The 15,224-nt window shown below is 35.1% G+C and overlaps 1 protein-coding gene across 4 annotated transcripts; it reads left to right on the top strand.

The window, feature by feature from the left end:
• Window positions 1–397: 397 nt before the first annotated feature.
• LOC143246019 (putative glutamate receptor) lies at window positions 398–14,235 on the top strand. 4 transcript variants are annotated; one of them, XM_076492263.1, is made up of 6 exons: window positions 398–481; window positions 3,301–3,404; window positions 3,813–3,903; window positions 6,189–6,347; window positions 6,773–6,929; window positions 7,646–7,703. In XM_076492263.1, the coding sequence occupies exons 1-6, from the start codon at window positions 443–445 to the stop codon at window positions 7,669–7,671; spliced, it is 576 nt and encodes a 191-aa protein (XP_076348378.1). In that variant the 5' UTR covers window positions 398–442; the 3' UTR covers window positions 7,672–7,703. The 4 variants fall into 4 exon arrangements, with proteins under 4 accessions (XP_076348378.1, XP_076348376.1, XP_076348377.1 ...); XM_076492261.1 differs by having other exon boundaries at window positions 7,487–7,703; XM_076492262.1 differs by lacking the exons at window positions 398–481; window positions 3,301–3,404; window positions 3,813–3,903; window positions 6,189–6,347 and adding exons at window positions 13,422–13,711; window positions 13,970–14,235 and having other exon boundaries at window positions 6,787–6,929.
• The last annotated feature ends 989 nt before the right edge of the window (window positions 14,236–15,224 follow it).

Raw genomic sequence — 15,224 nt, 5'->3', positions numbered from 1 at the left:
TGCTCGCCCTCCCAGCTGTTGGGGTGTATAATGTGACGGTCAATCCCACTATTCGTTGGTAAAGAGTAGCCCAAGAGTGGGCGGTGGGTGATGATGACTATCTGCCTTCCCTCTAGTCTTACACTGCTAAATTAGGGACGGCTAGCACAGATAGCCCTCGAGTAGCTTTGTGCGAAATTTCCAAACAAACAAACAAACAAACAAAAGCTATTCGATGAACAAAAAAAATTGCAGTTTGAGGTCCATAACTGCGTTCATCTAATAAATGTTACCAATTTGTGTTAGGTAAAACGTTTGAGTAATTACCTGTCGTTTATTTTCAAAATATATATTTAAGATAATTTTTAAATTATTTATCAACTTAGACAGTAACTAATTCTTTTCGTGTTTCAGAATCGTAATAAATTTACATTTGAGTGTTTACCAAACAGAAGGAACGCTAATGATAGAAGTCAGCCATCTCAGGGTTGCTGTGGAAGATGTAAGAACGTATCTTGCTTTTCACCTATTTTGCTGCTGTGTATAGTTGTCCTCGCTGTATTATTTCTCAATATAGATATTAATGTAGCGAACGATACTTCTTCCATAAAGACTTCCAAAGATAAACTTTAAAATTAAAATGTTCTATTTTAAGGGAAGTTTTACCTAAAAATAACGTGATTTATTTTGGAATGTTTAACAGACTTGGTCATCTGTTTCAATTTGTTTAGTAAAAATTGTCGTTATGTTGTAAATTATCAATAATTATAATATTAAAGTCAAAAATGAGTGTTATAATAGATATGGGGGAAATAGTTTTTAATTTTTCAAAATATGACTGTTATTTTGTTGTTTTTGAGAGATTTTAACAAAACTAATCCTAGAATTAACTAAAGCATTTAGTTAGGAAGTATGCGCTGCAGAGAGAGATTCAACACATTTAGTTTTTCGAAGAGATTGCACAGATGTACTAAATTTGACAAAAAAAATCAGTATCCAAGAAGTTTTCAGCATATTCGTGTTCTTCTTCTTTGAGATAAGACTAGAATTCTTGTCGTAATACAAACACACGAAACAGTACATTTCCACGGGAAAGCTATCGCGAGCTACAGTAATACAACAAAGATGTGTGCTCAGATCCCATATCTTCACACAGTTTTTTTTAAAAAACCTCGCCTTCTGTGGTCGAGTTTTTATAAAGTTCACCACTTTCAACAAACTTTCCAGGACTAGGTTCACTGGAGGATTCAGGTGCTTTGATGTAAGGGTTTCCATATGGATTATGCAGTGGGTCCACAGTGCATCAAGAGCTTTGCTTCGTATGAGTGCCTGCAATCCTCCATAACAGCCTGACATAGAGCGACCACCTTCGGTACAGATGCCAACACACTTAGTCCAGTCTAAGTCGTTTTCACACACAAAAATGTCAAGGATCTCAACCAAGTCTCAAGCCTTTGTACCTGGAGTGATACTTTTACAAAAGAGAAGGTCTTCCACAATTTTTTCACCATCCACGAACCGTGTGTAGCAAATCAAATGAACATCCTTGTTACTGTTCGTTGCCTCATCTAGCTGTAATCCAAATTCCTTTCCTTTCATTTTTTCAATTAGCTGATCGTTGAGGTCTTCAACCATGTATTGGATCCTACGACTGACAGTATTCTTGGATAAAGGCACCTTTGAAATCAGTCTTCCCACAGATTCACCAACCATAATGTCCACCATATTTACTGCAGGCAGTAAAATCAGTCCTTCTGTGATAGTATGAGGTTTTTCAAATTTCGCGACTCTGTATGCCACCTTGTAGGATGCTGGCAAAGCATTGCTTGGTATTGATGATTGTTTCGAAAATGTACCGTTTTGTTTTTCAACTTTTTTAACTTTCTGGCAAAATAATCGCGGGATTTACTAGCCATGTTAGGATGTTTGGTCTCTAAGTGGCGTTTTAGTTTACTTGGAAGCATGAACTCTGGAGCCAAAACTTTTAGACATAATACACAGTGTGGACATACTTCATGATGGATATCTACCGGAGTAACATCAAAATCTGGATAAGTATTGTCATATTTCCGTTTCTCCACAACGTTGCCACTGGTCTGTGGTTCACCTTCCTTTTCTTCACTCCCACACTTCTTATTAATGTTAAAAAATATTTCCCTTTTTATGCACAAGGAGTAAAAATATTAAAATAAGTCACTGAACTTTGCTCGACCTCGCAGACACTTGATTACAAAACCCGTCAATTATTTCGATTACTGACGGACCCAGAGAATCGACAGGCATTTATATACAAATTCTGAGAAACGAAAAAGTTGCAAAAGTCACTGGCGTAGGCCCGGCATGGCCAGGTGGGTTAAGGCGTTCGATTCGTAATCTGAGGGTCGCAGGTTCGCATCCCGGTCGCACCAAACATGCTCGCCCTTTCAGCTGTGGGGTCGTTATAATTCTTCAGTCAATCCCACTATTCGTTGGTAAAAGAATAGCCCAAGAGTTGGCGGTGGGTAGTGATAACTAGCTGCCTTCCCTCTAGTCTTACATTGCAAAATAAGGGATGGCTAGCGCAGATAACCCTCGAGTAGCTTTGCGCGAAATTAAAAAAAAAAAAAACAGTTACTGGCGTAACCGAAAGTACAAGAAAACAAAAACATATTTCAAGCATTCGAGAACGTCATCGAAAGGAATGTAGCGCGATCTGATGTTAAAAATGTGAACTATCTCGGGCTAGTAGTTCGCGCGATGTCCGAGAGATGTCGATATCGCTGTGTTTCCCTCGAAATTTTGAAAAATCCTGCAACGCACAGTTCGGGGACCATTGATCTAGTGCACATTTTCTCAAACGAGGGTCGCGAACATGTTTCCAGAGAAATCATGAACTCTCTGCGCCGAGTCTTTTTCTTTTAGTTTTTGAAGTGTCTGAGAAGTACACATACCTCTCTTTGTTACGGATTATCAAGAAACATCAATAATTTTTCCGTCTTTAGAGAGATAAGGAGGGGTCGAGACGACCAAAGCTCAAGGATGGAAGGCGTCTTGCAAATCCGGCTGAAAAAGCCTTGTCTTATGGTTAGTTAAATATCCATCATGACATATGAATTAAGAACAAAGTGACATGAATAATGACAGTTATTTGGTGATAAGTGGATAAGACTAACAAATTGTTCATCATTCCATATTTTAAAAGACTTACCTCTATTGTCATGTCAAAACCGTCAAAACATTTTTATATATATTAAGACACATCATGATTCTGATAATTATTTCATGGTTTTCTACTGACGTGCGAACTCTTCTAACCCATATGTCTGTTTGTAATCATCTTAGTGGGTCCCCTGGGTGAATGTCGAAATAACTGATGAAAATCGATTATCAATTACTGGTCCCATGGGTCTTGTCTTCGATCATCTATCAAAATCTTTGGGTCTTAGGTAAGCAATGTATTTGTTATTTATATTAAGCAAATGCATTTTATTTATATAAATTCATCGATAAAATATAAATATATTTATATCTGAATATCTCTTTGTCTATATATGTATATAACGTATTTTTCCTTAAGAAATTTGCAATTACCGCAGGGGTGCTCAAACTACCGTAGAAAAACATTGTCTCGTGTGTGAGTTTTTACCAATCTTAAAAGTTAAAGTTCGCTGTATTTTACTACGTGTAAACATAAATAAGTAGCTAACAAAAGATATACTATAGAAGACGTACTTTTCAGTTACTTGACGGCAACATAGAATTACGTCATCATAACTCATTCTCAAGAACACTTATCTTCAATGTTAATAAAACACACAAGTGAATAACCCAACAATTTAAGCTAATATTCTCAGTTTTAGCTACGTCAGGCCTTTCGACCACAAGTGGGGAAGCATGTCATCAAATGGAAGTTTTTCTGGTATGATTGGCATGCTACAACGCAATGTAAGTAGGCTCAACAAATTCGTATTCACTTCACAATAATTCTTTAAACAAAGGTAAAAAAAATAATAGTTAAAGTCTCAAATACTTCTATCTATAAGCCACGCGCGCGTGTATATATATATATATATATTATTTGTAAAGATTGTTCACAGAGCTATCACAAATGATGATGAGCCGAGCGAGACCAAGTGGTTAGTTTGGTTTGTTTTGAATTTCGCGCAAAGCTACACGAGGGCTATCTGCGCTAGCCGTTCCTAATTTAGCAATGTAAGACTACAGGGAAGACAGCTAGTCATCACCACCCACTGCCAATTCTTGGGCTACATTTTTACCAATGAATAGTAGGATTGATCATCACCTAATAACGCACCCATGACTGAAAGGGCGAGTGTGTTTGGTGTGACGGGGATTCGAACCTGCAACCCTCAGAGTCGAATGCCTTAACCACTTGGCCATACCGGGCTGTTAAAACGGGACAAAACCATAAAAACACAAGTAATTGCGACGCAGTTTGCTCTCTTTACGATAGCATCTTCATTATTCCACAATATTTAAATTTATCATTAAACGTTTCAGGTCATAAAAGAAAAATGACGTTTCTTCCTTTGTTTTTTTTTTTAAACTTCATACAAAGTCCACAGTTCATTTAAAATATTTAAAAAATCTTCAAGAGACAAGGTTTTATTAAGTAAAACTATTTTATATTTTCGCGAAGTACACATCAAAACACGTTTCTGTTTTTACCCTCAGAATGCGCCAGTTTTGTGCAATTTATAATTTTCATTATTTAGGATTAGCTTCAGTTCTATATTAACTACTTTTAGGGTAGATATCAACATCATAGGTCAAACCGTACGACTATGCATCAACTCCGGTTGAACATTATACCACATTCACATCATTTTGTGGACTACCTGTACAAGTGAGCATCAGTCACTGTGAGAGAGTATCAAACATTGCATCACTTACCAGAAGAACTAGACGTTAATTACTATTTTGATATGTTTATGAAAGTGAAAATGAACTAACTTCCATAGCTTTGGAGTATCTGTACAACTGGACGTTAACCACCACTATCACTCTGGGGGTGTATGCATATCTACACATTAATCGCTTTGCATAACTTGGTGTTTGTACAAAAATGTACAGTGACCATCGCTCATATTTTGGGGCATTTGTAAAAATGCCAGTAACTACTATTCACTACTTCGAGACAAATTTATCATTGGGCATTAAATATCATTTTGAGGTATTTCCACTGTAAAATATTGACTGGAGTCAGTGAAGATATTAATATAGCATGTGAAGTGACTTACTGTACTACTAATAATTCATTGTTGGCCAGGCTACTTAATAACAATTACACAAAATAAGATTCAACATCAGTTAATTGTCGATTATTCATTTAGAGAGACATCAGCACCGAAGTTGAAAAAGATATGGCTTAGCGATGCTGATAATTATGTGTGAAACAGTAGGAAGTTTTAATATAAAGCAAGCGAGCACTTTAATACCTGACAAGTTATGAGCTCAACAAAATATATAACTGTGAAGCCAATGTATTACCACATATTATCATTTAGAATTTGAATTTCAATCTGAACAGTACATTACGTGTATGTAGATATTTTAAACGGCCAGGTTACAGGCTACTAGGATTCAGATACAGCAGTTACAAATTTTGAACTACTGATCCGAAAAGGGGATATGTCAATAGCACCCGTCGCCAAAAGGATTTTGATAGGCTTCTTAAATTCCATAACAAAATTGATTGACACTTTTATAGCTCGCTCACAACTAAAATTGTGGAACGTATTCAGAATAATTACATATTTCACCATAGACCTTTCAGTACACAGCTTGGTGCGTTAACAACTAGGCGGTCCGGCATGGCCAGGTGGTTAAGGCACTCGGCTCCTAATCCTAGGGTCGAGGGTTCGATTCCTCGGCACACCAAAGATGCTTGCTTTTTCAGCCATTGGGCGTTATACTGTTACGGCCAATCCCACTATTCGTTGGTAAAAGAGTAGCCCAAGAGTTGGCGGTGGGTGGTGATAACTAGCTACCTTTCCTCTAGTCTTACACTGCTAAATTAGAGACGTCTAACGCAGATAGCTCTCGTGTAGCTTTGTCCAAAACAAACAAACCTGTTTTAATAAATCGGATTTTATTGTGCAATAATAAACTGTTCATGCTAGCATTTAATCTCTTAAATGTTGTAACTTCAACGGATGACAACAGTTAAAGTATTTACACGTACAGAAAGGTTTTATTTAATTGTTTAGGAGGTTGACATTGCGGTTGGACCGTTTGCAGCAACGTATGATCGTTTTCAGGTGACGAGATTCTCCACCCCAATATACAATGACAATCTAAGGATTCTGACAGGAAGACCACAAACCCATCAAGGATTCTTCAGTTTCTGGAAGGCATTACACTGGAAGGTACCTTTTCTTCATGTCGAATTCAATTCATCTTCAAGAAGAAGTTGCAAAAAAGCAATATAAATGTCTAAACACAAAATATGTTTCGAGAAATTTAGTTTCGTATCAACAGATTGTATTATTTGAATCTAAGATTTATTTGAAAGGAAAAATGCTCTAAAACTAATTTTTTAAAATTATAATAACCATTTGTGAGACTCATTTAACAAGTGACAGTCATCAATCTATCAAATGTATTTTAAAGGAAATTCCTATACACCAAATTGAGCTTGAAATATATTAGTAAGTACTTAAACATAAATCATAAACATTAAGAATCAACCAATCTTATTAAATAAAAAAAATAAAACAGAAACGTATCACTTGACATAAATGATAAATATAATGATAATATCATGCATTTTATTAATTAAATATATTTCTAGGTTTGGGCCGCCATCTTTGTTACCATGCTGTTGATGTCCTTCATTTATTGTGCAATGAATAGACGCCAAGATAATAGAATCCACAACCATTCGTTTTGCCAATTGACTTCTTTTTTTCACCATCTGTGGCAGTTATTTAGATGCCTGTTTTATCAAGGTAGGGTTATGTAATTGAATGTAAGCATTAATCTGGCATATCTTTAGATTCCTCACGTAAAACAGTGTGGTGCATTGTAACAATTAATCTTTGGCAAATCTTTTGATACCTCTTGTATCTAGGTGAGGTTGTGTAATGCAATGGAGATATTAAAACTATATATGTGTATTTGATGGTAATTATCTGATAAAACTGTGGCGAAGAAAACATTTTTAATAAATATTTGTACCTTTTATTCATCATTATTTTTCTTACATCTCATTCCTATAACATATATTACCTGCGATGTGGTCAGGAGTATCCTTGTTTTATTTTATTTATAGATGGTACAGGTAACAGAGATTATTAAATCTTTTTCAATTAATCAAAAATTATTGGTTTTTCTTTTCAAATGTGGATACTATAGATATCATAACTTGCCTAGAATTTTGCTTTAAAGTTTTATTGAAACTTTAAATCACAATACCCTCTTTCTGTATTGATCTAATTAGAAAATTAAGGCTTCAAGTCAGGGAACATGACTTGTGTTTCTTTCTAATTGTTTGTATTATTATCAGGTGTGGTTGATGAACCAGTCACGACATCAAAAAAATTTTATTGACCTCTTGGTTACTTGCGGTTGTTGTCATTATGGCTAGTTTCAGTGGTCAACTTTTGTCCCATCTTGTTGTAAAAACTCACGTTGACCATATTAAACGATTAGATGATATTCTCAGGTTTCCAAATGTACAACCACTGGTAGAAACAGGGACTGCTGGAGAAGCCTTCTTTATGGTAAGTTGAATCTCGTTTTCTTCTCGATTTAATTATTTCCTGATATTGTGATAAAAAATGAAATATTCCATGTGTGACTAGAAAAGCTTCGTAGGACACCTTACAGGTTGTTAGTTTTGAACTACAGGCTCCAAAATCATAGTAAGAAATAAATAAATAAGATACTGAAAATATACTGTAATTGAGGGTTCACCTTTGACCCATTCGATTAAAAAGACTCTTCAGAGACACTTGTTAAAACAACTAGCTATATTTATGTAAAAATGTCATAACTAAAACCATTGCAATAAATGGAGATCAGAAAACTCTCATTAAATTTTGTTTGTTTGTTTTTAATTTCGCGCAAAGCTACTCGAGAGCTATCTGCGCTAGCCGTCCCTAATTTAGCAGTATAAAACTGCTAAACTTCTAGTTATCACCACCCCTCGCCAACTCTTGGGCTACTCTTTTACAAACGAATAGTGGAATTGACCGTCGCATTATAACGCCCCCACGGCTAAAAGGGCGAGCATATTTGGTGCAACCGGGATTCGAACCCGCGATCCTCGGATTACGAGTCGAACGCCTTAACACACTTGGCCATGATGTCATTAAATATACATTTGACACAAATGTATTGAAACTCGCCTCGGAACAGTGTGACGTGTATACTGATGAAGAATTAGTTTCTGGCAAACATCTAAACCAGTGAGTACCAAACGTGAAAAAAACATACCTGATGCCATACGTTCACAAAATGTCGCGACACACCATTTGGGAACCACTGATCTAAACCATTATTTGGCAAAAGTATCTGTTATATATATTCGCTTATAAATGACAAACCGTTGAACTAAATGTCGCCAACCCTGACATGTACTCTAAGGGGCCCTTCCAGGGAAGCGATATAGAGGGGTACATCAGCCAACAAAGTATAAAACTGAATCAAACAAGTGAAAGAACGCAGCCCAGATACTGCAATACATTTTACGTGCGTTTTCTCAAACTATAGACCGTCGTCAGTTCGAACTTCAAGCTATAAAGAATGAAAACAAACAAACTAATGCCCTAAAAAACGTCAAAAATAAGTTACTAATAGGCAGAAACAAACAAGTACAATGAATAACTTTGAACACTTAATACTAAGCGAAATGCTGGCTATTTACATAAACAGTGACAAAAATTTGCAATTATAAGCCGGGCCACGTTTAAGCCGCATCTTCTGCAGACCAACATTGGAAACAAAACAAACTCCTTGTTGTTTGGTATTAAGTACAAAGCTACACAATGGGCTATCTGTGTTCTGCTCATCACAGATATAGTTTTTAACACTATAAGTCCGCAGACAAAGTCGTACTTAATCTGCATTTGAGTATAATTCGAGTTGTCGTTAGGCTAACAAGAAAATGTTTTACATATATTTCACGAGCTTTTTCACAACAGTTATTCTTTCTAAGAAGATAGGTTGTAAAATATCAAAGTGGAAAGTAAAAAAATAAAAACTCTACTTCATTTTTAGCCGCGGCATATCGGCTCATAGAATGTCTCTGAGTTTTTTCCAAGTACAAATTGTTAGCTCATAGCTCCGTCATCTCTCAGCCGATTTGAGATTTAATTACGATTTTATACTCAGGAGGTCAAACTCTTTCGAATTCCTTCATTTGATCACGACCGATGTCTCAGATTAATTTGCTCTAGTGCTGCCTAAAATAATTTATATTTAAGGTTATACTGTTAAAGATCCTGAGGAGTAATCAAATCGAGTCGGTTATACGCATGCCCCATACTTGGTATTGCTGGCGCACAAAAATATAGTTAATGAAAAGGAAATAAATGTCTTATGGATAAATTTACTTTAATCTTGCAAAAAAGAATTTCAAGTGTGTGGCTGCTGAGCATTCTCTTTTGTTTATTTCATTATTTAACAACATGGTATCGGCAATAATGTAAAATAACAATATATGTGCATGCTTTATTAATTTATTTAATTTATTAAAATATTCTATTTGATATAAAACCTTAGATGGCAGTGTTTGCTTTTTATGTGTTGTTATTCTGTGTTCTTAGATGAACTGTTTAATTAAATAAAAACTTATCAGTGGATTTGAGCCGAAATGAATGATCGAAGCATTAAGATGTTACTATAAGTGGATTTGGGCCTAAATGAATGATCGAAGCATTAAGATGTTACTATAAGTGGATTTGGGCCGAAATGCATGATCGAAGCATTAAGATGTTACTATAAGTGGATTTGAGCCTAAATGCATGATCGAAGCATTAAGATGTTACTATAAGTGGATTTGGGCCTAAATGCATGATCGAAGCATCAAGATGTTACTATAAGTGGATTTGGGCCGAAATGCATGATCGAAGCATTAAGATGTTACTATAAGTGGATTTGGGCCGAAATGCATGATCGAAGCATTAAGATGTTTATAAGTGGATTTGGGCTGAAATGCATGATCAATTAAGATGTTACTATAAGTGGATTTGGGCTAAATGCATGATCGAAGCATTTGTGTGTTACTATCATATTTAGCAAAGCCACAAAGGGCTATCTGCTCAGCCCACCGGGGGAATGCGATCCCTGATTTGAGGGTTGTAAATGCATGATCGAAGGAGTTACATACCGCTGAAACGTTATCAATAGCATAAATTTATAGCACGTCTTTTGAAAGACAAATTCGTGTATAAATCGCATGTCATTGTTTTGTGGACAAAATTCACGGTTTGTAATCGCAATATTACAGTAAAAGAAATATTAATAGGTTAGGCCTGCATCTTTAGTAAGTTTTTTGGTATTTCCGTTTTTTGTAAAAGACCCGAAGGTGAGTTACATTTCTGCTTTCTGTTTGCTAGTATATTAGATATGTTTCTATTTGAAGAACTATTTTATTCAGTTATATGTAGTTGCAAAATAAACTGATAATGTGACATGTCAGATGGTTATTTGAATTCTATGAATGCAGACATGTTGTGTCATCGTAAGAGACTGCAGAATAACGTACAAATAAATACTGTATCCACTGTCAAAGAGGTATAATAGTAGGTGCTCGTCTATCAGGAATATTGTTTAAAATACTAGCCCACTTAAATTGATTTACATGACATCCCTGCTGGAACACGCACTATTTTTTGCAGTTCTTTTACTTATGTTTTTCATTATGCTTTACTTGATGAAGTTCTCGCGACACCGCGTTCTTCAAAGATAGAATTTATGAACAGCGTTAACAAAACAAAAAGAAATGTTAGCCACAACATGTTATCAACAGAAATAAAATAGACGACTGGACAGGTTTATAAAGGGCAACACTCTAGATTTTTAAGGTTTTTTAGATACAAATACTGCAGTAGTGATGGTTCGACTGTCCCCAGCCTTTCGTAAATGGGGCACTACAATAAGTTATCATATTGTAGAGACAATCAGTTGAAAAACCGCTTATCTTAAGGACAATCATCGACTGTAACTGTGTTTGATAAGTCACGTTTTATCATGTTTACAATAATGTTAAAAGAAAACTATAGAGATGGCTACATAAAGTGTACGGCCCTGCCTTTCTTGTTGCAACATTAAGGTGAAGAAGTTGATGTAATGGAATGACAGACCTTTTCAGTGGCAAAGTTTGGTGCTTTGATTCGTTTACAAGGATGAATAACACCCAAAGCACACCTAAACATTCTCGTTTACAAGGATGAATAACACCCAAAGCACACCTAAACATTCTCGTTTACAAGGATGAATAACACCCAAAGCACACCTAAACATTCTTGTTTACAAGGATGAATAACACCCAAAGCACACCTAAACATTCTTGTTTACAAGGATGAATAACACCCAAAGCACACCTAAACATTTTCGCCATTCTTGCTTACTTCACAACATTATATTTCCGCTTTTAATTGTAGTTCTTGATATTTGATGGTTCCGACTTGAACGCCATCCTGGTCATTTATCTCGTATTTCTGGCAAGATGGCGTTCTTAGGTTCCCTGACGATTTAGCCCCCTCCCAAATGGCTAGTAGAAAGTCCGTACACTTAAACCCCTAAGAGAAGGGTTTCAATGCCCGTGGTAGGTACAAGCATAGATAACCCATTGTATAGCTTTGTATTAAACAACACATAAGCACCTAAGATGCAGCCCCCCCAGTGGCACAAAGCTGTGTCTGCGGGCTTACAACGCTAGAAACTGATAGCCCACTGTTGAGCTTCTTGTTCAATTACAAACCACAACAACTTAGTATTCACTAATAACTACCTCCAGTTTATAACTGATCGGAAATAGAGCAACCAATCAGCAACCAGCATTGTGTTTGTGACCACTCTTAACCAAAAAAAGGGAAATTAATACTCATAACGCATCATAATGGATAAAAACGTTTCTTAGCTCTTAAAGCAGCAACGTATCTCTCTCTTACTGCCCAACATTGGTCCTATAAATACGATATAATTTCAGTTTATATTATCTGGCAAATACATTCATTGTATCCCAGTGCGAGTGAGCATCTTTGGAATAAATTCAAACACCACATAAGCTACTGTAGTTTTGTTTGTTTTTTGCAGAAAACTTAAAACAAAAACAGTTGCAAGCCATACTGTTCGACAGGCGAGCTAGATGTGTTTGGAAGGGAGTACTTTTATGAAGTATCGAGTCGGTGATGGTTTATTATTTCTTTGTTTTTCCTACTTGGATGAATATTTCTTTATGTGTTTGTTTTTTGAATTTCGCGCAAAACTACACGAGGGCTATCTGCTCTAGCCGTCCTTAATGTAAGTAGTGTAAGTCTAGAGCAGTGGTTCTTAACCTGGGGGTCGTTTGGAGTTTCTCGGGTGGTTACAGAAGGTTTGGGAATTATTGGGAAAATCACGAAGCAGTTTGTAGTTTTTGTGTCAAGTGCCTGTAGCTGCCCACCAATGAGAAACACTTTGAAGTGCGGCAGTTGAACCGCGTCGAGATGCTTGTTGCGCAACCACCTGTTTAATTTTGAGTGAAAATGTTCACATATTACAACGTTTTGAATTGCCTGAATTGTTAACTATATAATACTAATACATCGAACTTAAAATTTAAATATCAAAGTTCCCATCGTATTTAGTATATTTTCTCATTATATATATATATATATATATATATATCAACCCTCACCCTGAGCGAATAAGAAGGTTTTGTATGATGTTCAGTAATTCCATGGATTTTGTATTTGTTTAGCACTTGTAGCATTTCTCAAGGTCATTTATTTGTAACATTTTCAATAAATTAGGATCTTTATACAATTTTGTTTTATTCTACCTTTACACAAAGTTCACCATTACAAAAATTATTATAGGGGTCACGGTAATACCCTGGAGAGTCTCAGGGTAAGACGATAAAAAAGGTTAAGAACCACTGGTCTAGAGGGAAGGCAGCTAGTTATTACCACCCACCGCCAACTCATGAGCTACTTTGTTACCAACAAATAGTGGGATTGACCGTTACATTATAACGCCCCTATGGTTGATAGGGAGAGCATGTTTGGTGTGACAGGGAATCGAACCCGCGACCCTCATATTGCGAGTCGAATATATTAATCATATGCCCATGCTGGACCTGTGTGGATGATTTACGTAACTTTTAATTCTAAAAAAAAAGTTTGGAATTTGAACTTTTAAGGTTTAGAACTTTAAAGAACTAAGTAATAATGTAGCCGTTTCATATTTCCTATAGAAAAATATTTTGATTTACTTCCACAACACGTTTACAGAACAGTACTACGTCTATCAATCAAGCAGTATGGGATCGCATTGCGTCGAGACCCAACACCAGGCTGAACCAAATGGAAGTCACTTCAGAAGAAACGCTGGATAAAATACAAAGAGGAACTCACCTGCTTATTACAGAAAAGATTGGAATACTTGGGATCCTATCCGAGCTCTATGAAAAGAAGGGAAAATGCGCTTTCTACCTCGCAGAAGAAGAGTTCATGTTGGAAAGCTTTATTATCCCAGTGAATAAAAATGTCCCTCTTAAACTTTTTGGAAACATAGACAGAAGGTAATTATAATGACAATAACGATAAAATACCTTATTTTAACACAATTTTACACCAGTTTTATCATTTTGTCACCTGTCACGTTGTAAAATTTACCAGTGTTAAGAGGATGTTGAATTTTGGTTATTAGAAGTGTTTTTTTAATGGATTTACTGTCTAATATAATTCAAATTAAAGAGAACCTTTAAACAATAGAAAACATGATGAAGAAAAGATATGAAAAACAAAAATAATATAAATCTGTTTCTTCTGAATATTAGCTTGAGTAAGTTTGTATCCAGTGGAATTATAGAAAAAGAAATACAGAACGCCACAAGGAACTATATGAAGTGTCTCACTGACGATTCCAGCTCAGCCGAAATTCGCCCTCTGAGCTTACAAGAAATTTATGGAATTTGTATTATCTACGGTATAAGTGTTTTTGTAACAGCGATGTTCTTTCTGATTGAATATGTTTCAACAAAGTATTTTAAGTAACAATTAACTGTGTGAAGCCATGTTAAAAATCTTCGTTTTTTGGTAAAAGCAGGTAATTAAAGTAGTCAATACTTCTAAATATATGATGTTGTATGCTTCTTAGATCCTATATCTTTACTCAAATCAGAGTGAAGTCTCAGCTTCAAACAAACCAATACAGAATCAATGGTGACAACGTAGACAACAGTGGTTAAAATTGGAATACTCTCGTCAAATTTTGAAAGTTTCTGATGCAAATAAACGTATTGAGTGTTTTAACTGAAGAGTTTTTAGGTATATAATGTTTTGGTTAACGTAGTAAAAGTAATTATTTCAATTGTATGGTTAATAACAAACGTATCTACTTGAAACAGTGGTAAGTCTACGGACTTATATTGGTAAAATGCAGAGTTCGATTCCTCCGCGGTGGCTTTTATTCTAAAAAAAACTGACTTCCAGACTATGAACATACAAATGGGGTTAGAAAACCTGTTTAACTTTTAAAATGTCTATCATTTACAAAAATTTAGAACTCAGGTCTTAATCAAAAGTTTCAAATTACGTTAAGTTACATTGTATTTATTATTATCAATCTGGTAACGTCGTCATTAAGTGAATTTTGTTGTAAAAGAGTAAAAAATTATCACTAAAGTTTACTTAAAGTAGAAATATATAACACTAAAGTTTACTTAAAGTAGAAATATATAACACTAAAGTTTACTTAAAGTACAAATATATAACACTAAAGTTTACTTAGAACAGAAATATATAACACTAAAGTTTACTTAAAGTAGAAATATATAATACTAAAGTTTACTTAAAGTAGAAATATATAACACTAAAGTTTACTTAAAGTATAAATATATAACACTAAAGTTTACTTAGAACAGAAATATATAACACTCCAGTTTACTTAGAACAGAAATATATAACACTAAAGTTTACTTAAAGTAGAAATATATAACACTAAAGTTTACTTAAAGTAGAAATATATAACACTAAAGTTTACTTAGAACAGAAATATATAACACTAAAGTTTACTTAGAACAGAAATATATA

This window comes from Tachypleus tridentatus, chromosome 3 (genome assembly GCF_004210375.1).
Source record: "Tachypleus tridentatus isolate NWPU-2018 chromosome 3, ASM421037v1, whole genome shotgun sequence".
NCBI lineage: Eukaryota > Metazoa > Arthropoda > Merostomata > Xiphosura > Limulidae > Tachypleus > Tachypleus tridentatus.
This window is presented reverse-complemented; position numbering and strand designations above follow the sequence as displayed.